At 44.8% G+C, this 24,105-nt stretch overlaps 1 protein-coding gene across 2 annotated transcripts in view; it reads right to left on the reverse strand.

Annotated features, from left to right (window-relative positions):
- Positions 1-24,105, reverse strand: part of ELAPOR1 (endosome-lysosome associated apoptosis and autophagy regulator 1) — a 62,413-nt gene that overhangs the window by 22,815 nt on the left and 15,493 nt on the right. For both annotated transcript variants that reach the window (XM_035122592.2, XM_035122591.2), the window contains exons 2-3: positions 9,429-9,549; positions 8,096-8,288 (exon numbers count right to left, since the gene is read on the reverse strand). In XM_035122592.2, coding sequence (XP_034978483.1) covers positions 8,096-8,288; positions 9,429-9,549 — 314 coding nt within the window. The remainder of the gene's footprint in view (positions 1-8,095; positions 8,289-9,428; positions 9,550-24,105) is intronic.

The raw sequence follows: 24,105 nt of genomic DNA on the forward strand, positions 1-24,105 counted from the left end.
ATGTTGGCATTTTATACTGACGTATTCAAGTCTATTCCACAATGGTCAGTATATTCCCTGTATATCACTCTCTCATTATATGCTAGGCCACAACATGAGGCTGCAGAATGATAGACGCAATTACAATGGGACAAAGCACAGGTTCTGTTTTGTGCAATCATTTCTAAAGCAACTGAAGAAGAAAAAAAGAAATGCACCCACCCTTATTTTACATCTGTTGTAATCTAAGGCAAAGGTGAAATAGGAATGTGTGGGGTCTTAACTAAAATGGAGACCCTTTGCCAATCTGGCTGAAATTTGGCAGGTCTTATAACCTGGGGGGCGGATAGCTGAATGTCCCCATCATGCCATTCAAATAGAAAACCCCAAATTTATAAGATGGAGATGTGCAGTTTGTTCTCTCATTAAAAGGAGTGGGAAAATGAAAATGACAGTAAGCAGAGGTAAGAACCAAAATGGACGAGTGTTAACCCAAAACTTCCATCTATATCCTTCACATGCTCCAAGACAGGGGCAGATAATGCACCTCTTGTGCCTCTTAGCCCAGTCCTAGTTCTCTTTCCTACCCTGTTTCTCTGCCTACTATGGAGTAAAATCAGAATCATAGCAAGAAGGGGAAAGGATGGGCAAAGCAGTTGGTAGAGGAACATACAGGGTCTCAAACTTTAGAGGGGCAGACAGGATCTCAAGGTTGATGATACTGCCCTAAGGGAAATTTGGTTTAATTTCACACATCATCAGTTCACTTAATTCAGAAAGAAATAAAAGAAATTGTGGTGATTATCATCATGCTTGCTTCTAATGACAAACAGTGTCACTTTGGGTGATAAAACTGGATGGAGGTGGAAGCAGGAAAACATAACCAAGGGTAGTGATGCTGATTTGCCCTGCGCTGATGTGCAGGCAGTAATGGGGTGAAGGTGTAAAGACTCCTGAAATGAAAGGTAAGAGGTGCCTTTAGCTTCTCTGGCAAATGACAAGCATGAAGGAGGGGCAGAGGAGAGAAAACCATGGTAGGTGGTGGTGGTGGTGGTGCGAGGGGAAATAACTATAAGTCTCTGTCTGTGTGTATTTGTGAGGTCCTCATTGTCATCTAGTTACACATGCCTCTCTTACCATCTGTTCTTCTTCAACCCCTTTCTCCCCCCCATATTATACCTGCCCGTTTTCTTCCAGACTTAAGACAACCCTCCATCCCCCCAAAATTACACTTCCTGATCAATCAGAAGTGTTCCACAGCCTGTGAAGCCCATTCCTTCCCCTCAGCTCATTATTTTCAGTCTGAAAAAATATGCAAGCACTTTGCAGCAGAAGAGAGATAAAAGCCAAAAATATAGACTATAAACTGCATACTTTGGGATTTCATACACATTTATGAAAACAAACAGGCAACTTGCTCCTGTTCTTTTCAGCAAGAGGAACTCAGAACCTTTCACATGCATCGTTGCCACCACTCCATGAAAGGTATCCTGGATCTAAGGCAAACTGGAGGAATCAGACAGACCTTAACTTAATGAGACGAACCAGCAATGGTAATAATCTGCCCCTCTGCTTCTACAACTGTGCTTAGAAGTTTGATGAATAATTTAAGTGATATGAGAAGTAGGTTACATTTGCAAGTTGCACAAACACTTTTCAGCACGATGGAGTTGAGTTTTTCAGCAAAAAGCACTCTTTAAAGGATGTCTTCTGCCTGACGAGTCTCAGCTAGCTTATCTTCAGCGTCAAAATGATTAAAGCACCAGGCAGGAAAACAAGGTGGCAGTCCTGGGCTCCGCTCCTCAGGGCATTTGAGGCCAATAGACAGACTTAAAGCCCCAGAGCTTGTAAAGCAGAGCTAACACACTATACCCCTTCAAATCCAGGCTTCACAAAATACCCTCACTAAAACAGTTTTAGGCTTAACATCCATTTTCCTATCAGGATTAAAAAGTACAAGTAATCTCAAAACAGGAATGACTCAACTCCAGGTGACTGGGCAATGGCAGAGATCGGCTAGTGCTACTGTGGTAGCTAGGACAGCTATTTAAATTGAGGTCAAGGCTTCCAATCTTCACTAATGGACCAGAACAGAGACTTCTGTTCTACTGACAACATAGGAAGCTACAGTACAGGCCTATCTTTGTGGACTGCAATGTGTGGGAGGAGTCAGGAGTCAGCCCTGCGCAGACCGCAGACCTGGATTCTCCTCAAAAGAGGACCAGCATCTTTCAGAAGATCTCCATATTGCCAGTGACCATGAAGAGCCATTAGATTTGGATATCCCTGCTTCAGAACTGGAGGCCCCCACACCAGTTCCCTTCTAAGCCTTCCTGACCTGGGCAGACAGACCCAGGGGGAGGTTTGCATTGCCTCCTATTAACAGACAAGCAGCAAGGAAGAATATAGGCACGCCACATGAATTTTCCAAGATGCATGGTTTCTAATTAAACGGACTGGCAGGCTGCTCCAAAACAAAAGGTAAGGGTTAGATTCCTCCTCCACGTCACCTTACTTATGTGCAGACATTAGCACACCCACATTACACACAGTATCTTTAAACAGGCTTTGCGCCTTTGTGCTAATTATGTGAATGTGGGATCACAGTTAGTGCAGAAGAGAACACAGGAGAGAGGCACTGAAAGCTAACGTGGCTAAAACTCCAACCAGGACCAGGGAAATCCAGGTCCAAAGCCACACTCAGCCATTAAGCTCCCTGGGTGGACCTTGGCAAGTGACTGTCTCGGCCTTAAGGGATAGCTGGGTAAAATGGGGGTGGGCAGCCATGTATGCCAACCTAAGCTCCTTGGGAAAAGGGTGGGGTGCAGATGCAATTAAGTAGAGAGAATTTTGGCGAGTGTAGATCTGAAGCTTTACATTCCAGCTGAAAAGCAAGTCAAGCAAAACAGCCCTCTTAAGCCTCATGTTCTGAAAGGAACAACCAAAACTCCAGGATAGTGACAAGGAATTTGAGAGGTATTATTGTTAGAGGAATATTGCATTTGAGGAGATGTGTTTCTGCAGGGAGAACACAAACACAGCAGGAGAAGCTTCATTTAAGATGGTCATGTAAGGAAAAGAAAAATCTGTACAGATTCACCAGACCTTAACAACCCTGCTTCATGATTTATATGCTTAATTCCTTGATCAAATGTTTGTTTGAAGTTGATCTGTAAGTTTGTAGTGTCTTAGTTCACTCCAAAGAAGGTGTCTGCAGCCTCCTCCCCTTCCTCCTGCATCCCTCACCTCCAGCAGACAATGACCCACCAACAGTGGAACGTCCCCAATACAAAGCCTGCTGTTACTGCTGATCACCCCTTTCCACTCCCTGTTGCTGCCCTCCAAAGACAAATCCTTAGTGTTGGAGAGGGTACTGCCCCATCATTGACCCCAACATCCCCTGGATCGGGCCTACCCACCCCCTCCCAAGCTGCTAGGAGTTTCATTGTTCTCCCACTCCCATATGAGGGCCAGCGGCGTAGCTAGCCGCCTGGCCGCCCAGGGCGGCAAACCCGAAGGCACCCCGCCGGGGGGCGGGGTGTCCGTCGCATGTCATGATGCATGCACGCACTAGAGGGATACGAAGCAGCGCTACGGCGACATAGCAGGCAGCGGCGGGCGGCGTCCAGCAGGTCTCCCCCTCTCCCTCTGGCCCTCCCTCCGCCCATCCTTACCACGCTCGAGGCGGTTCTCCTCACAGCCAGTTTGCGCAGGCTCCGCAGGGGCTGGTCTTGCTCGCCTGCCACCTGACTTTCTTCAGGGCTACTGTGGAGGCGGGCGAGGGCTGCGCTGCCGGCGGAGGGCAGCTCCTCCAGCAGGGAGGAGACGCCGTGGAGGACCCGGGTTCAGAAGCCGCCGGAGCTCTTTCCGCAGCGCACCCCGGCCTCGCCTCCACGTGGGCAGCAAGGGGTGCTCGCAGCGGCAGTGGCGGCCATCGGAGGTGGTCACCCCCATCCAGCCTGCTGCCCTCCACCCAGCCTGCTGCCTGTGGCGGCCCAACCCCACCCCCCCATTACTACGCCACTGATGAGGGCCATCCTCTCCTCAGTCTCCTATGGTCCTGGCCCATAGGTGGCATAAGTGCTGGTCTGGGTCTGTTGGGTGGTTGAGGCAGTGGCATCTCAGGATCTTGTGCAGACTTACCCTGTTTAATGGCAGTCACAGCGCCCAGCAAGGCAGCAAGCGGGAGGCCAACCACCATGTCCATGAGGGCTACTGGGCCTCAGAGGCGCAGCATGCATGTGAGCAGAAGACAGCTCAAGTGCTGTCCATGGTGCTGATCTTTGTGCCTGGCAACTCTGCCGAGACATACTCATTGAAACCAGAGTGCAGAGAGGATGCAACTCATCCACAAAGAGGATACACACCCACCTCTGGGATACACTGGGGAGAGGCTGTGCAGCTGAGCTGGTTGGACAGCCTCCATAGCCACAGCCACACCTTCCTCCACTGGTGCTGACAGTGCACCACCACCTCTCCCATCCCTGCAAGATCCTTGGGAATCGAGGCCACTGATATATTACTGACATCACTCTGGCTGTTGTCCATGTCTTTGATGGGATATGGGCAAGGATCTTCTTCTTTCATCCCGTTTCATTAGCTTCTCTGCCAGCCCCATCAGCTGCTGTTTCCCAATGCTTGGCACCCACCAGAACACTTACTCCCCTGGATATGAACCCCACTCATTCTCCCCCCCCCCACTACCATTGAGTTTTGCTCCATGCAGTTTGCTGTGTTGGTTTTCCTCCTTCCTCTGTGTTGGTTTCTCTCCTAGCACTATTGAGCTTGGGTCCCTGCCTTCTCCCCAGGATGCCTTCTCTCCTCCCTTTCCACCACACCTCCTATCTCCATTGCTGAGGGTAATCCTGCCCTGTGCCAGGGCTGCATCTCACAGTTGGTGTTTTTTTTTTTTTGTCTGATTTGGAGTCCACAAAAACCTGCACTAGAAGTTACATTTCCATCTACCCATCCTGCAGTGAAATATTGCAGGAGTCTTGGGGTCTGACAGAAATGCCACTAAGGACACCTAGTGGTACACAGGTGTATTTCCTATCTAACCTGTCTAACAAACAAACAAACAGGCAGGTAGGCAGACAAAGTATGAAAGAGTCACCATAGCCCCCCTAACGAGATCAAAGTCCACACAGCCAGGACACGTGAGGCATATGTACTATGTTGATAGTGCTGAGGCAATTGGCTGTTGAGATCCCCCACATCCAGTGAGTACTCATGTCAATATGGTGGAGGAGGGAGGCCACTACAGGGAATTCAGATTGGGTGCCTGCAACTCTCTTTCATGGGGTTCATTTCCCTTCTGCTAGTCTTTTGGTGGCCTGAGTTCCACGCTTGTGAGAGTGTAGCTGATGAGTCTGGATGTGGCAGCACTGTATCTCCCTGTCTCAATGCTCATTCTCCACCTATAGCATGCCCCGTTTTGGGGTTCTCCACAAGGTTAGCTGCTGGTGGGTGCATTTTCACCTGCCCAGCAATCTGTGGGTGGACAGATGTATTTCTGCTGGTGTGGAGTCCCCCTCCATGTAATATAGGCAGCTTTTCACTGGGGGAGGCCTACTTATGTCTCATCCAAACCTTTCCCAGACAGCGATATATATGGTGGTCTGGACTGCTTGAGCAGAGATCTCAGAGCAGAACGGAAAACAAGGCATGTCAAGAGAAATTAAAATAACTGACAACAAATCTTCTCTATATACTATTTGACTAATAGTATTATTCATAATTAAAAAGATGCAGACTAGAAGTGACAGACGAAATTGGGGGAAAAATAATGTGCTCATTAAAATTGAATGGAGATTCATATTAAAAACCTGCACTAGATGTTATTTTTCCATCTTCTTTTACTGCTAAGAAGCAAAAACTGAAATTTCAAAGATGGCCTTTAAATGAAAGAAATAATACACAGCTCCCCTGGCACAGATTTGCCTTTATATAAAGGCATCTAATGTTAAAATTATTTTCCTTTTCCTCTAGCACTTTGTACCCATTTTGCAAAATATTGATTTCCCACCCCCATAGTTTTGTCACTTCCAAGGGGGAGAAATTAGAATAGAAAATAAAGCTATTAAATACTGGTTTGAACTGATTTTAAAAATTAACCACATTACAATACTTTAGGAAATTACTGAAAAATAATATGCTGGTACATTTCTGCAGTGAAGTCTGTTTAATTTTAAATGTTTTAAAAAACCCAATACTGCTGTGCACTATTCCTGGGGCTATAATCCATATAGCAATATAAATGTCAGAATCTAGTAATGTACTTTTTTATTTAGAAATTAAATGGCTGTCTGTTTTGTAAGCAAACAAATCCCTGGACTTAAAAATGAGAAAGTCACAATATCTGTTCCCTAGGTAAAAATTAGCAGGTTAAAATAACCTAGTGGGAGCAATGACAGAATCTGCTATTGCAATTAAAACTTAATCAACTGTCTGTATCTTACCACTGTGTGACCGTATCAGTCAGGAACCTGGGCTTTCCTTTTCAAAAACCAAACCAAAATGAGAGTCTAGTCTATATGGCTGCAAAATGAGTGAAATCTCAGGTGCAAAGGGGAAACAGAATTTCAGCTGGCAGGAAATGGGGATTCAGTGTATTATATATCCTCTTTGTCTCTTATGATTAGGGGAAGCAAACTGAATTATGCACAGTAAGTAAATACAGTGGTACCTCTGGTTGCGAACGGGATCCGTTCCAGAGCCCCGTTTGCAACACGAGCAGTATGCAAGCCGCGTCTGCGCTTCTGCGCACGCATGGGTCGCAATTCGGCGCTTCTGCGTATGCGCAGACTGCTGAACCTAGAAGTAACCCGTTCTGTTACTTCCGGGTTCGGCACGTTCATAACCCATGTTGTACGCAACCCACAGCATTCGTATCCAGAGGTATGACTGTATATGCAAAATGTATTTAATTTACTTAACCCTGGTGAAGAATTCTGGTCACATTGGGAGAATTTCCACATTCTCACTCACACACAGATTGCCAAATGTCAGAAATGCTAGGGTGCTGGTGCACATGAACTTACCATTTCATCTATATACCAGGGCTGGCCCACCTATGAGGTAAGGTGAGGCAACTGCCTCAGGCAGCAAGATCCACAAATGCAGCAAATCCGGCCTCAAAAAAATGCATTGTCCATTGCTGCTGCCATGGGGGCAGCAATAGCTATGGCAGGCTACTTGGATGCTGGATCTGCATCCTGCTCCTCAGCAGCACCGCCATGCTGCCTCCATTGCATGCTCTCAGCAAATAGGAGGTGCTGTTGGTCTCCTCCCACCCCTAGGAAGGAAATGGCAGGGACTGCCCTTTGGGGTCTCCTGGCTCTGTACTGGCCCAACGTGATTCAGAGTGGGCCTCTTGCCTCATGCAAGACCCCTCCCTCCCCCCGACATACACACTTTCCCCTGCTGTACATCATCACTCACCCCCTTGTTCCCTGGCAAGGGGGAGCACCATTTTGTGGTTCGCCTCAGATGCCAAAATGTCTTGGGCCAGTCCCACTATAGACACAGTTCAGCAACTACTCAAACTTAGGGAAGAGAGTATTTTCCTTTTCCATCCCATCCCATCGCTATTCTCTGGGGTTGCTCTGTTCCACATCCTGTTTTGCCTGCCTTTTGGTTTGGCTTGGAGAAATTCTAAAGTTAGTTTTTTACGTGGCACATGGCTCAGTTTGTAGTTCATGGCTCTTCCTCCCCACCCACCGCCCCCTTTAAAGTGACTAATGCACACCAGCGCATATACATATTGATTAAATCATAGCTTAAAACTGAACCTTGATGCAACCACATCAGGATTCCTTTTTTGCACAGAGATTTAATTCATATGCATACGTGCTGATGTGAATCACCTAGCTGTGAGGAGGGAGGAGAAGCTACAATTGAGAATGGCACCAACTGAGCACGTGCAGCAGTCTGGAAATCAAAGGCAGGAGACTAGCAAGATACTGCTCCAAAAACAAGACTGGGTAATTCAGACCCTCAGGATCTGTGGAGAAATTCACAAGCACCCCCACTTAACCAACGTGTTTAGCTTTTAGAATCAGCAGCCTATGTGATGATGATGTACTCTAGCAGAAATGAGAGCAACAAGCTCACTCACAGGGTGCAGTTTCCCAAGGACTCTGAAAAGCTGTAATCAATTTCAAGGTTGGTTGCTTTGTTGTCAAAACCATGGGGCAGCTCATCCCACTCGTCGAACCTGATGCCAGTGCCCAGGGAATACGTGCCCTCTGCACACGGTTTGCATGACTGGTTCTTCATGTCCAAGAATTCGCCAGCTTTGCAGGAAAATGCTGAAATGCAGAAGAGAAAAACTGATCAGGAGAAAAGGACAAATGAAAACCAAACAGAGACTTCCTTGAGTGATTCCTAGCATTTATATAACATGCTGCCCCAATGCATTTGCCCTGGCCAGACTGCACTCTGGGGCTCTGTGGGTTGCCACTTAATAAGAATCACAAGTTGGGAGAGTCCTACTGTGCTCATGTCCTGCTTCTGTTTCCCATATGCATCCAGTTCACCACTGGTGTAGCTTCTTATACAATTTCAAACCACAGTTCCCTACAACATCCAGACTCCAAGAATTGTGGTTTGCTTAAAATTCATTGAATGAGAACAAACCAAGATGTAACTATGGTTCCTAATCCTGGTTTGCCCATTAACTAGAGTTATAGGATCAGGCCCCTGTGGGAATCCGTGGGGCTTTGGATCCAACAGACTCAAAGCCTCTGGTGCCCTGCAGTGTCCCATTTCAAGGCTTTCTGTGGTTTACTGCCAATGGCAAAACCCACCAGCAGAAACTTCCCACCTGTCAGTGAGAAGCTCAGGACCTCTGGCATAGCAAAGCATCATCAGCACCATCCTCCCACTCCCCCAGCCATTAACACTGAGGGGTGTGTGTGTCCAAAATTGTATCTAAGTGCATCATTACAAGCGCAAAATAGAAAATTTCAGCAACGTGTCAATTTCAAGTCAAATATGCCAATGCTAACTTTCTGATTGTGTGTGGGAAGTTAACATGCACAAAATACAGGCAACTCTCCACCTGTGTGGGGGGTTGCGTTCTGGGTCATTGCATGTGTCAGCAGTCAAAAGCAAGCCCATTCCTTCACCTTCCGGGGCCAAAAGCAACACAGGCATTGGCAGTTGCACGGCAATCAGATGCACAAAAAATGGTCACCGCCTGCATTCAAAGATATTCTAAGCATTGGTGAAGGGTGAGAGGCAAATAGGACACAGAAGTATTCCAGATCAAGAGCTGAAATTGGTAGCTCTCTCTTCTGAATGTTCAACTATTAACAGGGTAGACCTCATTTTAACACATTGTACGATGTGACATCTCGTGCCCCATGGCTCAACGTGGCTCTGGAGCCTCCAGTTGGCTGGAGTAAACCGTGTAAAGGGAAGGTGTGATGACAGCAGTCATAGCTTACAGCATTTTGTGCCTTTGATGGGGTCTGGCAAGCCGGTGCAGATTCCTGGGTTGTGTGGCACAGCTACTCTCCATCTGGAGCCTTGGCTGTCACATGCTGTGTATTCATAATGGTATTCCGACTGAAAGAGAAAGTGCAGGGGTGAAATAACACCGTGCGCATTCAGCACCAATGATAGATGCTTTCCCACTTATTATAGAAGATTGGTTCTCCACAGGACATCAGGTTATTATGCTCAGAGCCGCAGAATTTTGCACAATAGGAACATATAAACTAGATTTGGTGGCCCCAACATTAAGGTAACACACTAAACGTGCCACGGGCTGGTCTGTCCTATAGACACATGCAATTCTATTCTCTAGAGCAGCTACCTGTACTTCTAATTTATACTAACTGAGAGAATAAACTGGACTTTTATAATCCTATGCATATGCCTACAAATTCCAGAATCAAGGCAGACTAACTGTTCTGTTGATAACAAGCCAGACTTTAAAGCAGATGAAATTCCATTTACTAAGCACGAGCCCGTTTCCAGAGAAGGTGTTGATGCCACTAGAAAGAAACTGTGCAGAGTATGAGCAAATGTTATCCAAATCCATAGTAAAGCCAGGGTACATGAGAGCTCCAGTTACCTTACTACGTGCAGCAAAATCCCATTTCCCCAACTCCTGGCACAGGTCTACATGTTAGGAGGAAAACACAGGATTCACAACCCCATGTTTTCTTTATAAGGGAAATGTTAGATGGGTGGCATTTTCAAGCGAGAGAAAGTAGGGAGTGCGTAACTCTTCCTATACCTATTGATTTGGCTTTGCAAAACATGAGATCACACACAAAGCATGGCGCAGGAAAGGCATCCCTCACTCCTTGCATCATTTCTGAGTTATGCAGAGCAAGGTGGTAAAATCCAGGGGCAGGGATTGTTGTGGTTGCTGTTGTAGTTGTGGTTGTTGTTGATTTTACGAAGCATGTTTCTTCAAAACTGCTCTAAATTCTCAGGGCTCCTCTAGATTCTAAATATTTAGCAAACAAAACTATGTTTATCCTAGCATTATTAGGGATTAGTGTAACAAAACTGGTTGTTCATTAAACAGGTTCCTGGAGAAACACGGATATAAAGTGTTGCCTAAAAGGCAAAACAATATTTCTTTAGTTCTCTAAACAGATGGAGTACTGGAGTATTTGACTAGGGCCAGAGAGAACGGTTCTGGAAATGAGCCAAGTTCACCAATTCTCCCATGAGTCACCTGACCAAGTAATGCTCTCTCTGTTTCTTTGCAATGAAGGGATATGAGGCTGTTCTACATATTTATTCTGAGGCTGATCTACCGGTATATATTTATTTTGGCATTTCCTACTCGCTATGATGTAGCCATTCTCATTTTAGTAGAAAATGCAAAGGTCATATGTTTAATCTGTTTAATGGGTGTTCATTCTATACGTTTCATATGTATTCAGTTCTGCTGTTAGCCACTAATATTAACAAACTTAATAAAGATTAATCAATCCTACTGGGCAACTGCTCTTCTTCCTCTCTTAACAGCGACTTTCCTTTTTGTGTCCAGCTTCAAACTGTAAATATACCTAATTTTCATTTATAAAAAGAAAAAGTTATTCCTTCGGAGGTAGTAAGATGCATTAAAATGTGTGGTATGTTGTACACAGCCTTAGCATTGGTTTTCTGTTTGGTGGCAGGTGAGAACCTTTTTATTTGCCCATGTCTTTTGGCTTGTTTGCATTTCATCATGCTGGAATGTTGCCTTCTCTATTGGCAACATATGATACAGTTTGATATTCACAGAATCGTAGACTTGTAGAGCTGGAAGGGACCATGAGGGTCACCTTGTCCAACACCCTGTGATGCAGGAATCTTTTGCCCAATATGGGGCTCGAACCCACAACTCTGAGATTAAGTTGCATGCTCTACCGACTGAGCTATCACACTGTCATGGTATATTATTGTTTTAATTCTTATGAGCTGCTCAGAGAGCCTTGGCCGAAGAGCAGCCAACGCGCAAACAAATCAGATCAAAAATCCTTCCCATAAAAACAATCTTGACTTTTGCTTGGGACAAAAATACAGCAAACTACCTTGTTTAGGATCTATCTTGCTTCAGAATCTAGTTGCCGTACGAGAGAAGCTTGTTTTGCTCCCCGACAAGAACAAAGGTCTGCTTGCAAATGCATTGGTAATTTTCTTAGGAACAAATGTAATTAATATCGTACACTTGCTTAATTGCAAATGCAATCTCCAGCTAAGTCCCCGAGTGGCTAGGTTAACATGCTTTTTATACATGTTTCTTATAAAAACTCTTTATAATGTGTTCTATTGTCCCTCAAAGGGCTGGCCCAAGACATTTTGCTGCCTGGGGTAAAAGGCAATCTGGTGCTGTCCATTCTATGTAGAGAAGCCAACTGGACCGGCTGTTGAATCTTATTTCAACACTAGCAAAGCTGGTGCACTCCACCCCATCCCATGGGGCATGCAGGGTAGACCACATGGTGCACACCTACCTCTATCCTCTAGCTTCTCGCTGCCACACCACCACCCACACAGCATGTGCTACCTGAGGCGGCTGCCTCACTCTGCTTAAGGTCAGATTCTAGTCCCCAACTACCTTCCTTGTGATCTAATGCTACTCATTTCATTTGCAACTGCATTTTTCTAAAAGCTATAGCGAGCCAGCAAATCTCATTCTGGCTTGGGATTGCATTACAGTGGTACCTCGGTTTAAGTACACAATTGGTTCTGGACATCTGTACTTAACCTGAAGCAAACTTAATCTGAAGCGAACTTTCCCATTGAAAGTAATGGAAAGTGGGTTAATTCGTTCCAGAAGGGTCTGCGGAGTACTCAACCTGAAGCGTACTTAACCCGAAGTATGAGTGTAATTGGTTCTGGAAGTCCGTATTTAACCTGAAGTGTACTTAACCTGAAGTGAACTTTCCCATTGAAAGTAGTGGAAAGTGGATTAATCTGTTGCAGACGGGTCCGCGGAGTACTAAACTGAAAATACTCAAACCGAGGCATACTTAAACCGAGGTATGACTGTATTTGGATACAGTAACATTTATGAGCCAATGTAGTGTAGTCGAGAAAGCGTTGCACTAAGAGCGGGGAGATCAGGGTTCAAATACACACACCCCTCCCAGCTATGAAGCTCACTGGGTGCCGACTTTGGGGCCAGTCGCTGCCTAACCTACCTCACAGGGCTGTTGTGAGGATAAAATGGGGGAGAACTATGTACGGCACCTTCAGGTCCTTAGAGGACTGTTGGGGATATAAATGTTTTTTAAAAAAGGATAATAGGAGGGGGAAAAAATGCACCACACCACCATACCATTCAGGGTCAGAGTTGGCTGTGCCATTTTGTGGACAAAGGTAAAGGTAAAGGTACCCCTGACCATTAGGTCCAGTCACGGACAACTCTGGGGTTGCGGCACTCATCTCTCTCTATAGGCCAAGGGAGCTGGCATTTGTCTGCAGACAGCTTCCAGGTCACATGGCCAGCATGACTAAGCTGCTTCTGGTGAACCAGAGCAGTGCACGGAAACGCCGTTTACCTTCCTGCTGGAACAGTACCTGTTTATCTACTTGCACTTCACATGCTTTCGAACTGCTAGGTGGGCAGGAGTTAGGACCGAACAACGGGAGCTCACTCCATTGCGGGGATTCGAACCGCCGACCTTCTGATCAGCAAGCTCTAGACTCTGTGGGTTAGACCACAGCGCCACCTGCGTCACGTGGACAAAGGTGCTTTGGTGTTAAGAATAATTCCACACAGTGATTAGGTACAGGTTAGCAGTTTGCTCACGCATCACCTGACATGTAGATTAATCTCTTTTCTGTTTGTAATACATGAAGTAGCCCTATGTGAAACAGCGGCAACGAAAAGGCAGCCTTTTGTAAAAGTTCCCCAGATGTTAATTTTATCAGGATTGATGAAAGCCGGTTCTTTGCTTTCCACCGGACACCTCCTGCCCTGCCCTTCACTTATCTTTGACTGTATTCCACACATCCATATGGAGGAACAGCTGCTACATGGGTAAAGTGTTCCCTGCTAATCACCTTGAAAACCCGACACCCTCCGTGCAGAGGCCAGGGAGGGATGTTTATGCAGAAGTTAAGCTAATGCTCAAGGCAAATGCAGCCGGCTGGAAGAGTTAGCTTAAAAGCCTGGCAAAAATCACTTTTTGTGTTAAGCTGCAAGTTGAGCACCTTATCTTCCCACTCCCCCCAAAAATCTAAATAGTAAGGAAATGAATAGATTATAATCTGTTTAGAAACAAGGTTCTAAGATTCCCTATTTATTTCTTAAAACAACAACAAAACACCTACTGTAATTATTTCTAACATCCAAATCTATATACCTGAGAAAAAGCTCTGCATTTCGACAAAGACATGTAGGGCGGCTGCATAAGAGCAATGACGTTGCTGAGAAACCCCTGCTTTTGTTCTTACAGCCTGTCTAGTGTCAAACTGCAGTCCTCTGCAGACCTTCAAAGTGCCTGCACAGTGACAAACAGGATTACCACCGTCCCCTTCATGGGGCACCTGCTGGTTCCACCTGCCATCCACATGTTTGACTTAAGGCAGTGTGTGCAAAAAAAAAAAAGCTTGCTTGCAATGAACTTAATATGCACAGACCTCATCTGCACAATCTGTACATGCAAACCTGGAACTCCCAAACTAGGAGGCTCCCTATGAAAACCAAGAAGTGGTATGAGACTCAAATCTTTTTAAGATCTGATGCAGCAACTGACAGAAATAAAGAATCTGAAGAAAATAATGGGGCCTCTGTTTGACATAAGCATAAATTAATCAGAAAGGGAGCTGTCAAATGAGGCAAAAGCACACACAAGCCAGGCAAAAGGATGCAAGGTTTCTCAAAGAAGCTAACTTTAAAGGGCCTGACAAAGCTGTGAGAGAGACAATAAAACAGCAGGAGAAATTCAGCGCTAATAAAGACAAGTGTGGAAATATATCAAAAGAAAAGCTCAAAAATGGTAAGCAAACGTAAATAATGAAAAAATTCCTTCAGTAGCACCTTAAAGACCAACTAAGTTTTTATTTTGGTATGAGCTTTCGTGTGCATGCACACTTCTTCAGATACAGTGAAATGGAAGTTTCCAGGCACTTATGTAGAGAAGGGGTGGGGATGGGGAGGGGAGGGGGGATCACTCAGAAGGGTGGTGGAAATGGGTGATTGACTGACTGATAGCTGTTGATGACCGCAAACGACTGCAAATGGTTTTGCATGAAAAAGCAAGGGTTGAGATGGCTGAAGATCGCTTATCATGTATAATGAGATAAGAACCCGATATCTCTGTTCAAACCAGGTCCCTCCATGGTTTTGAGCTTGGTGATAAGTTGCAATTCAGCAACTTCTCTTTCCAGTCTATTTCTGAAATTCTTTTGTAGTAAGACAGCTACTTTGAGATCTTGTATAGAATGTCCTGGGAGATTGAAGTGTTCTCCTACTGGTTTTTCTGTCTTCTGGTTCCTGATGTCAGATTTATGTCCATTTATCCTTTGGCGTAGGGTTTGGCCTGTTTGTCCAATATAGAGAGCTGAAGGGCACTGTTGGCATTTGATGGCATACACAATGTTAGAGGATGAGCAATTAATTGCTCATCCTCTAACATTGTGTATGCCATCAAATGCCAACAGTGCCCTTCAGCTCTCTATATTGGACAAACAGGCCAAACCCTACGCCAAAGGATAAATGGACATAAATCTGACATCAGGAACCAGAAGACAGAAAAACCAGTAGGAGAACACTTCAATCTCCCAGGACATTCTATACAAGATCTCAAAGTAGCTGTCTTACTACAAAAGAATTTCAGAAATAGACTGGAAAGAGAAGTTGCTGAATTGCAACTTATCACCAAGCTCAAAACCATGGAGGGACCTGGTTTGAACAGAGATATCGGGTTCTTATCTCATTATACATGATAAGCGATCTTCAGCCATCTCAACCCTTGCTTTTTCATGCAAAACCATTTGCAGTCGTTTGCGGTCATCAACAGCTATCAGTCAGTCAATCACCCATTTCCACCACCCTTCTGAGTGATCCCCCCTCCCCTCCCCATCCCCACCCCTTCTCTACATAAGTGCCTGGAAACTTCCATTTCACTGTATCTGAAGAAGTGTGCATGCACACGAAAGCTCATACCAAAATAAAAACTTAGTTGGTCTTTAAGGTGCTACTGAAGGAATTTTTTTATTTTACTTCGATCCAGACCAACACGGCTACCTACCTGTAACCGTAAATAATGAATTGCAATTTAATTAGGATGCAATCCCATATTGAAGATTTGACAGCTTTCGACTTTGGCAGAAGCCCCCACCACATTGGTGGAATACCAGATATGCAGCCACCATGGCAGATTTGCCAGGGGAGATCTGCTGGTGTAAACCCTCCACTGGCAGAGCTATTCCACCAGCAAAGATACACCAGTGAGGCAGCTGGAATGGGGTGCAGGCGCATGCAGGGCATGTGCAACGTGAGGAAAGAGCGCACTTGTACCATATTCTACACTCCTTAGATCTGCAGCCATGAATGCCGCAACTTTACACCAGCTCAGGCAAAAAAAAGCTGTGCTATATGTCCACCTAGAAGGATGCAACCCATCAACATTTAGGATTATCACCCATGCCCTACGTTGGGGAACATAAAACCTGCTTTTTCAAACCAGGGACAATGTATCATAAAACACAGTACCCCATTATATTAAATTTATACTGTATTAAAAAGGATTTCTGGGGAAAGGGATGGGGGCTTCTGGAAAAAAGGGAGCAGGGTCACTTGTCACTTTTTTTATTACAAAGAGCAGTCTCTATATTCTTCTTATGGGGTCCAGGCTATCTCATTGATTCGTCCACTCCCAAGCGGCTGCTTTGTGGTCGGGTGGGGCCAGTGAGGCCCCCCTCTGATCTCTTGGGCCCTCAGCCAGCACCCCACCTGATACACCAGCAGTATCTAAATCCCCTACACAGAAAGGCTACATGGGCACATGGCATGGGCCTGTATCTCTCTGGCCTCGGGTAGCTCACATTTGATGCTCACATGCAGGTCCCCCCCCTTGTTTCCTGTCACGAAAGGAGCCACTTTGCATCAACACAGCTTCTCTCCAGAACACTCACACAAAACACAAGGATATTGCTGAAACTTCTCTTCCCAGAACCATATCTGGTACAGGATCTCACCTTGGAGCCAAATGCCAAGTTACCTTCCGCTCCCACAACTGGAGATGCAAGGACACAGCACCCTGCGCAGGTAAGCAAGTTAAAGAAAAACCCTTGCTGTAATGTATAACCGTTGCAGCTGCCTACCATGTCTCCTCCACGCCTTTCATAGTACATAAATACTGTGTCTTATTTGAACCGTCTTGCCCCAACACTCTTGCCCTCCCCAAGATCAGTGCTCTCTACATAGAAGAGGTACTCATCCTCACACCCAGGTGAACTCTTCATTGGCAAAGGCCAGGCACTCCTTTCCAACTCTGTTGGCAAGGCTATAAACAAGCATGAGAGGGTCCTGCGCTTCTTTTACACAGAGCAAAAGGGGGAAAAATAAGTAAATCAAAGGATTTTGCTGAACTTGTTCAAGGAAAAAGTTTAGTTCTTCAGCACCTTCACTTAGAGTGCAAACATGATATATTTTTCCTTCTCCTTAACTTAAATTCAGAAGGCTTATTTGGCTTTGTTGCAGAACAAGCTTTGGGGTTTTGTGACATGTTAAACAACGTTTTGGCACTGTATTAGCATTTTCTTAAACTAATAAGAGACAAAGGGCTCATGAAAATATAGAGCCTTTCTCAAACACCATTTAAATTAGATCTAGCTAGTGTGTAAAAAGTGATTTTGTTCCTAGGTTGATGAACAGCCAGTGGTTCAATAGCAATTGAAAACAAGCCAAGCCTTTGAAGTTTCACAGCACTTGAATATCAGGGAAGGGAAAAGGTAAGACATGAGTTATTATATTAAGACTATTTGACAGGGAAGGTTTTTGAAACCCCTTGATCTTTCTCAGCACATCCATTTTTTACAGAAAGGTGCAGCCACACACATTTTATTCTAGAACAGTATATGCCACTTGATCACAGAAGAACTATCAGACTTTGGAAGAAAATGCATTTTAATACAGGAGAAAATGCTACGGGTTTTGTGCTTTTAAAAAGCACCAGTATTTTCCTCAACCAAATACAAATACGGTATGTGCACCATCAAAGACTGCAAAACTTTTGCCATGTAAAACTTCTGCAGGGAGTATTTCAGTTCTCTGCTCCCCACCCCCACAACAAAAAAGTGTTGGAGATTATGTACTTGGCTTCATTTTAGTTTCATCACATCTACCATCACAACACACATAATAGAAAGAGGTTAATGAATGTGTTCAAGAAGGAAGAGGGACAGAGGCTGAACCTAGAGAGTGAACTACTCAGGAGCAGAGCCATGCAAAATCTGGTGTGCAGTCAGAAACAAAACTATGCATGACCCTGACAAAAACACACACACTTTTTCAGTACTTGCTCTGTCTGGTGTAAGTGGACTGTACACCTGCTCATGGAACAATGCTGAGTGGAACCCCCAGTCTTCCAAATCACAGGCATTCAATGGGGCTAAACATCACCCTCCATATAAGGATGGGCAGAATGACACTTGGAGGTGGCGCTTCAAACTATGGTCAGCAATGTTGGAAACATGTTACAGTGGTACCTCTGGTTAAGAACTTAATTTGTTCCTGGGGTCCGTTCTTAACCTGAAACTGTTCTTAACCTGAAGCACCACTTTAGCTAATGGGGCCTCCTGCTGCCGCCGCGCCGCTGGAGCACGATTTCTGTTCTCATCCCGAAGCAAAGTTCTTAACCTGAGGTATTATTTCTGGGTTAGCGGAGTTTGTAACCTGAAGCGTTTAACCTGAAGCGTTTGTAACCCGAGGTACCACTGTAAATGGGTGGTTGAAATTAATGTGCCTAGCTTTCCAGTAAGTTGTGGCCGAGGGGGATCAAGATTTGGACCCTGTACCAAGGGGTAGTTAACAGTGTCTGTCAGCCATGTTCCTGGCAAAGATCTTTCTTGCCCCCTCCCCCAAAGCTGCTACAGTGGTGTCTCAAGTTAAGAACTTAATTCATTCTTAACCTGAAACTGTTCTTAACCTGAGGTACCACTTTAGCTAATGGGGCCTCCTGCTGCTGCTGCTCCGCCGCCGGAACATGATTTCTGTTCTCATCCTGGGGCGAAGTTCTTAACCCGAGGTACTATTTCTGGGTTAGCAGAGTCTGTAACCTGAAGCGCCTGTAACCCGAGGTACCACTGTATTTGAACCAGGAGGGAAAGTGCTACTGGCATCAATGGAAGCTTCCCTCCTTGTCATGTCTCGTGCCCCTTTCCATCCCTGTACTGATGTCTGCACGTGTACCCTGCAAACATGTGAAGAGAAATACAAGAATGGAAAAGGACAAAAACAAACTAACATGGAACAAAAGGCAATAGTTTGGGCTCAGCCCAAGAGATTTGGCCCAGATCCCTGCCCTTATCTGTATGCACAGTGGCACAGAATTCTCATTACTGGTTGAAGCAGAGAACAGGGCAGTGCTTTGCTCTCTTTCAGCCTATGCAAGCAATTCCCGGTAGCCAGCTGTCACTATTTTTAAAACAGTTCACTGGGATAGTAAAATTCTTGAAGGAGGAAAAATGACGTAGTAAGTACAATTCCAGATGGAGTTCAGAAGGGCAACAAGTGCTACTTTTCTGTAATGAAAGTCAAGTCCAAGAGGTCTCAAGTGTAGCAGCTACAAGCTGAGCTTTCAGGCTGGATCCACTGTATTTTAACGGAACCTACCCTGCAGAGGCTCAGCTGCTGAGCACTTGCTTTGCAAAAATGCCGCCCCAAGACCGAGAAAGGCCTCTGTGGGAGAGCAATTCCCAGTCACGGTTAATGATGCTGGGTGAGATGCACCGCTGCATCCCAACCACCTGCGCTTGTTTAATGGGTACAGTGCCTTCCCTCCCACCCTTCACTCTGTGTGCCTAATTCAAGCTATTGCCAGAATATCCTCCAGACCTATCAATTTGCCTCCTTGAATGCTGGGGGGGGGGGTTGGTTTAATTTTTGCTTCAGTCTTATATGCAGCAGCATTCAACATTTTGAATTAGATAGGGAGCTAGAGCAGCCTACAATGCTTTTAAACCTGTGTTTGTTGAATGTAAAAAAATGTGGGAATACAAAGTCAAGAACTCAGTTTCATGCATTCTGTCACTTAAACACCCAACTGAGATTGCAACCTGTGCTTTTTTCCATTGCAGAGAACTGTATCTTTTTACCTGGCAAAACACTGAAGGACAAGCCATTAGCAGCTCACATATATTCATTCGTGTCTGGATGTTACGCTAAACCAGTGTTTAAAAGCAATGTGAATAAATTTAGCTTCCTTCAGGGCTCTCCCCACCTACCCACGGCTAATAGAAGGAACATGTAAGCTCCTGCTTTGCTTTTAGTAAACTATGACTTCCTGCGTTGTCAAAACTGAGAATAGTAGTTTAGCACTAACTATGGTTAGGGTTTTTATGTAAAATCAAGACAGCTTCATAACTCACAATTTGAAGCTGACTTGTTTGGAAACTAAGCGCAGTTAGTGAGAAAACATTATTCCTGCTTCAGATAAGCAAGGGAAGTCAGAGTTTACAAAAAAGGAACAGCCTCTGGACTCATGTTCTTGGATGTATGGGAGGAATAGAGTTGGTCAGGAAGAGGGGAGGCTGATTCATGCAGTGTTAAACCATAGCCTAATGTTACATCTGAACTTGGTCATTGCCTTACCATTTTCTGTAAGGCATAGATGATTCTGTCTGTTCACCATCCCTTTATTTGCATGTATGCGTGCACACCCATCACTCAAGAGCAATAGTTTAGCACAGAGTTTGACATTTCCAGGCTATTAAGGAAATTCCACTTTTAATGAGCAAGAACTTCTGTGCGATTCATGAGAATTCTCCTGGACATAAGCTTACTGTACATATCCATTTATTTTCCTTGGCAAGAGACTGACATTTGCTCCTGGCACTTGTCTGAGCTGTTCTTTATTTGGCACATTGTAAGGATAACCTACCCAAGTGCAATGAATAGCAGGTAAGTCAGAAAAAGTGGGGAGGAATAAAAAGAATTCTACTGACAAACCACCTTTCCAAACAAGAACATTTACTAAATATGAAAAAAATAAAATAAAACACAAATGAGGGGTATATTATGCAAAACAAATAACAGTCATGTAAAGAAAATATACTTTTCTTCTGTAGAAAATAAATGGTAGATAAATTTTAACACACACACACACACACACACACACACACACACACACACACACTTGGTCTAACACAATGGGGAAGGGCTATTGTTTGACTCTATGTTCTGCATACAAAACGTCCCAGATTTAACCCCCTATGTCAAAGCCTTTTCTTCAGTGTACGGTTGGACAGAAATGAGGAGTTGGGGGGAAACTGTACCATTAGAAAACTGATCATGTGAAGTTTGAAAAAAGGGGAAATTAGACATGTGAGGCATAAGTGTGTATTAAGCAGTTAATTGACATGAAACGTCAGGGACAGCATGTACCCAAATTGTATCAGGGTAGAATGTGCTCAATTTCCATACTTAAAATAAACTGCCCAAACCAGATTAAAACATCATCTTTTGGGTGGGAACCACCTCTTCTTCACTTTTATCTTTTGGCAGGTAACACTTTCTTTTATCCTTGTAGCTACTCTTAAAATATTCCTGTTTTTGCACCTGTCACCAAACTAAGGCAGACTCATAAATGAACCATCACTATATGGTAGATAAGAACTAGTGTCTCCTATGGAGAAACTGCAATTGATACAGGGTGTAAAGCATGCTTTGTGCATGCAGGGTGTAAAGCCATTGCTTTTTCGGTGTGGGGGGTACAATGGGGAATTGGTGCAGTTGCTTTTAAAAAAAAAACCTCCCAGTGTCTCCAAGCAGAGCTGGGAAAGACTTCTGTCTGAAACCCCACCAGACAGTATCAAGCAGGTGTGGCAGTAGATTGGAAACTACTGGCAGATCCCTGGGTGATTTCCAGGAGCGTGGTAAGGGATTCCAACTGCCTAGTAATAGCAACACCAAAAATAGGTGGGGCAACCTAGCCAGATGGGTGGGGTATAAATAAAAAATGAATAAAATAAAATATCACACACACACACACAAATCCTAAATTAGGCTGCTGAAATAAAGAAAGCCTGCAGGGAAATCTAGGCTGAACATATGTTAAGGGGCACTCTGTCCCTAATTCTTAGGGGTTGTCCACACTTCTGCTTGCCCCATGCCTAGAAAGCATGGGTCCAAGCAAGTTTCCCCTTGCCCCGCTCATTTCCCAAGAAAAACCTGCTCTTTAGCTTTAAACTGGCACAAATGGCAGTTCACGGAAAACCTGAGTGCCATTTGCTCTGACTGAGCACAAAAGAGCATTTTTTCCCAGCGGAAAGCAGTGGGACAAGAGGAAGTGGATAAGCCCTTAGCTAAATTTATTTTGCACCTGGCTCTGGGTTGGGGGATCTCAAGAGTTCTAGTACAATAATATGGTAGATCCTGCAAGACTAATGACTACCTTCCCCTGGTATACAACGTAGATGACTCTGAGCTGGATGGAACAGTGGTCTGAGTTGGTTGGTATAAAGCAGCTTCCCATGTTCTCAATCCCTGCTTTCTCCCACCTGCGATGATCAATCAATAGTACAGAGACCCTTTTAAGCAGAAAGTGCTTTCATACCAGTAAAGGTCACTTAGCTGCTGTAAGGAATGCTAAGTTTATCGCAAATGTGGAAAGGGGTATTTTCAGGAAACTGCAGCATTCTTCCAATGCACTCAGAATAATTCTACCTCCAGAAAGCTGGACCCAGAACCTTGTACTAAATAATAATAACTGAAGCATAGTTGAAATACAGGCCAATCTTAAAAGCCGTCCAGCTGCCTCTGTAAGGAACAGGTTGTAAAAGCAGCTAAGGAAGAACAAGGAGCTCTTATCTGGACCCGCCATGTACTCCTCCTCCAGGCATTCTGAACCAGGAAGCAATCACAAGGCTGCAATCTGGCACTGGGAGTGTACCTGCCATTCCAACTCCACTTCCTTCTCCCTCATGCCCACAGTATCTCTGCTGTTTGCAGTGCCTCTCAATACCATTTTATAAGTGGTTTTGTCACTGATGACCATACAAACAAGTACTATTTCCTCAGAACATTATGCTTTTTTAAATGAGCAATTCAATCTGTCTTTAAGAGGCATGCAGACATTCTGTGAGAAGATTAGACACATGCCTATTATGAAGCATAAGTGGTCCGTTTCCTGGAACTGTGTTAGAAGCCCAATCTTGTTTGCAATCTTCTGGTTTCACTGTACTTCTGCTGGCAACTCTCCTCATCCCTCGATTATCAGAATCAGATCTCTTCATTAACTTCCCTGTCTGAGATGGCACAATAGCAAGTTCACGGAATGCTGCTTTACAGCAAATAAAACTGCTGGTCCAAGCAAGCAGGGATTCTCTATCCTGGCTGGCACAACTCCTTCCCAGCCCAGATGCCTGGGACTAAACCCGGATACTTGTTTCACACAAAGCTTGTACTTTAGTACTGACCTGTGTCCCCTCCTCTCTTGCTTTGCTAGTGGGAAAATATTCTGATGCAGGATTAGGACTTCCTGGGCCACATAGTACAAAACTTATCTAGGGCATCCACTATACTCATTTCTCCACACACATCCTCAGAAACCCCTGGGCAACCATTTATGGATTAAAAGTGGCTTTTCCAACTCAGCTGAGCCTCACAATGTTAGATAGCCTAGGCCCCTGTCGGTTACAAATCCTCCAAGCTACTGGTTTTTCCAGTTTTACTTCATGTACACATAAACCGCCACTCAGCCGCTGAAACCAGCGGCCTGTAAAAGGCGAAAATCAACATTTTAAGTTTCATTTATTGTGTGTTCACCCACCTGCTCTCCTCATCAGGTTGATTCTTCACTTTCTCCTAGCACTAATTTCCAGAATTTTCTTTCTATACGTGTTTCCTCTCTAAACCGCTTCTTCATTTAATTGAAGAGATCGAAGGTATGCCATTTCATCTCTGTAGCAACAACTTTGAAAACGTGTGCGAGCACAGTGGTGTGTGTGTGTGTGTGTGTATAATGCATGCACTACCTTGAGATATTGGCAAACTGGGTTTTACAAAGGTCAGAATCACCCTTTTCTTGTCTCTACCAGAAGAACTTAGCAAGGGGTTTGTGGTGAATAGGTGCACAAGATGCTAGTCATAGATGCCAACATGAAGAAAACATTGGAGGTGGGGTGCCTCTCCTCACTTCTCCCCTCTCTCCACACCACCTTCCTTCACCATGAGGATGCAAGCCTGTAAAAGAGGGTGGTGTCCAGCTAGGAGGTACCAACGTGGAAAATAGGGGGGGGTCGGCTCCCCCTAAATATTTTATTGAAGGACCAAAGAGACCAGGACCTCACAGAGTTGGCACCTATGTGCTGGACTGTGTACACTGCCCCCAAACAGCATGAGTTGCTCCTATCCCAATCTCCACTCCCAATCTCCACAGCATTAGAACCAGTGTCTGTTGAATATACCAGCGGGATTCTCCCTTCAGGCATCCAGTCTAAAGA

This window comes from Zootoca vivipara, chromosome 7 (genome assembly GCF_963506605.1).
Source record: "Zootoca vivipara chromosome 7, rZooViv1.1, whole genome shotgun sequence".
In the NCBI taxonomy this organism is placed as follows: Eukaryota; Metazoa; Chordata; class Lepidosauria; order Squamata; family Lacertidae; genus Zootoca; species Zootoca vivipara.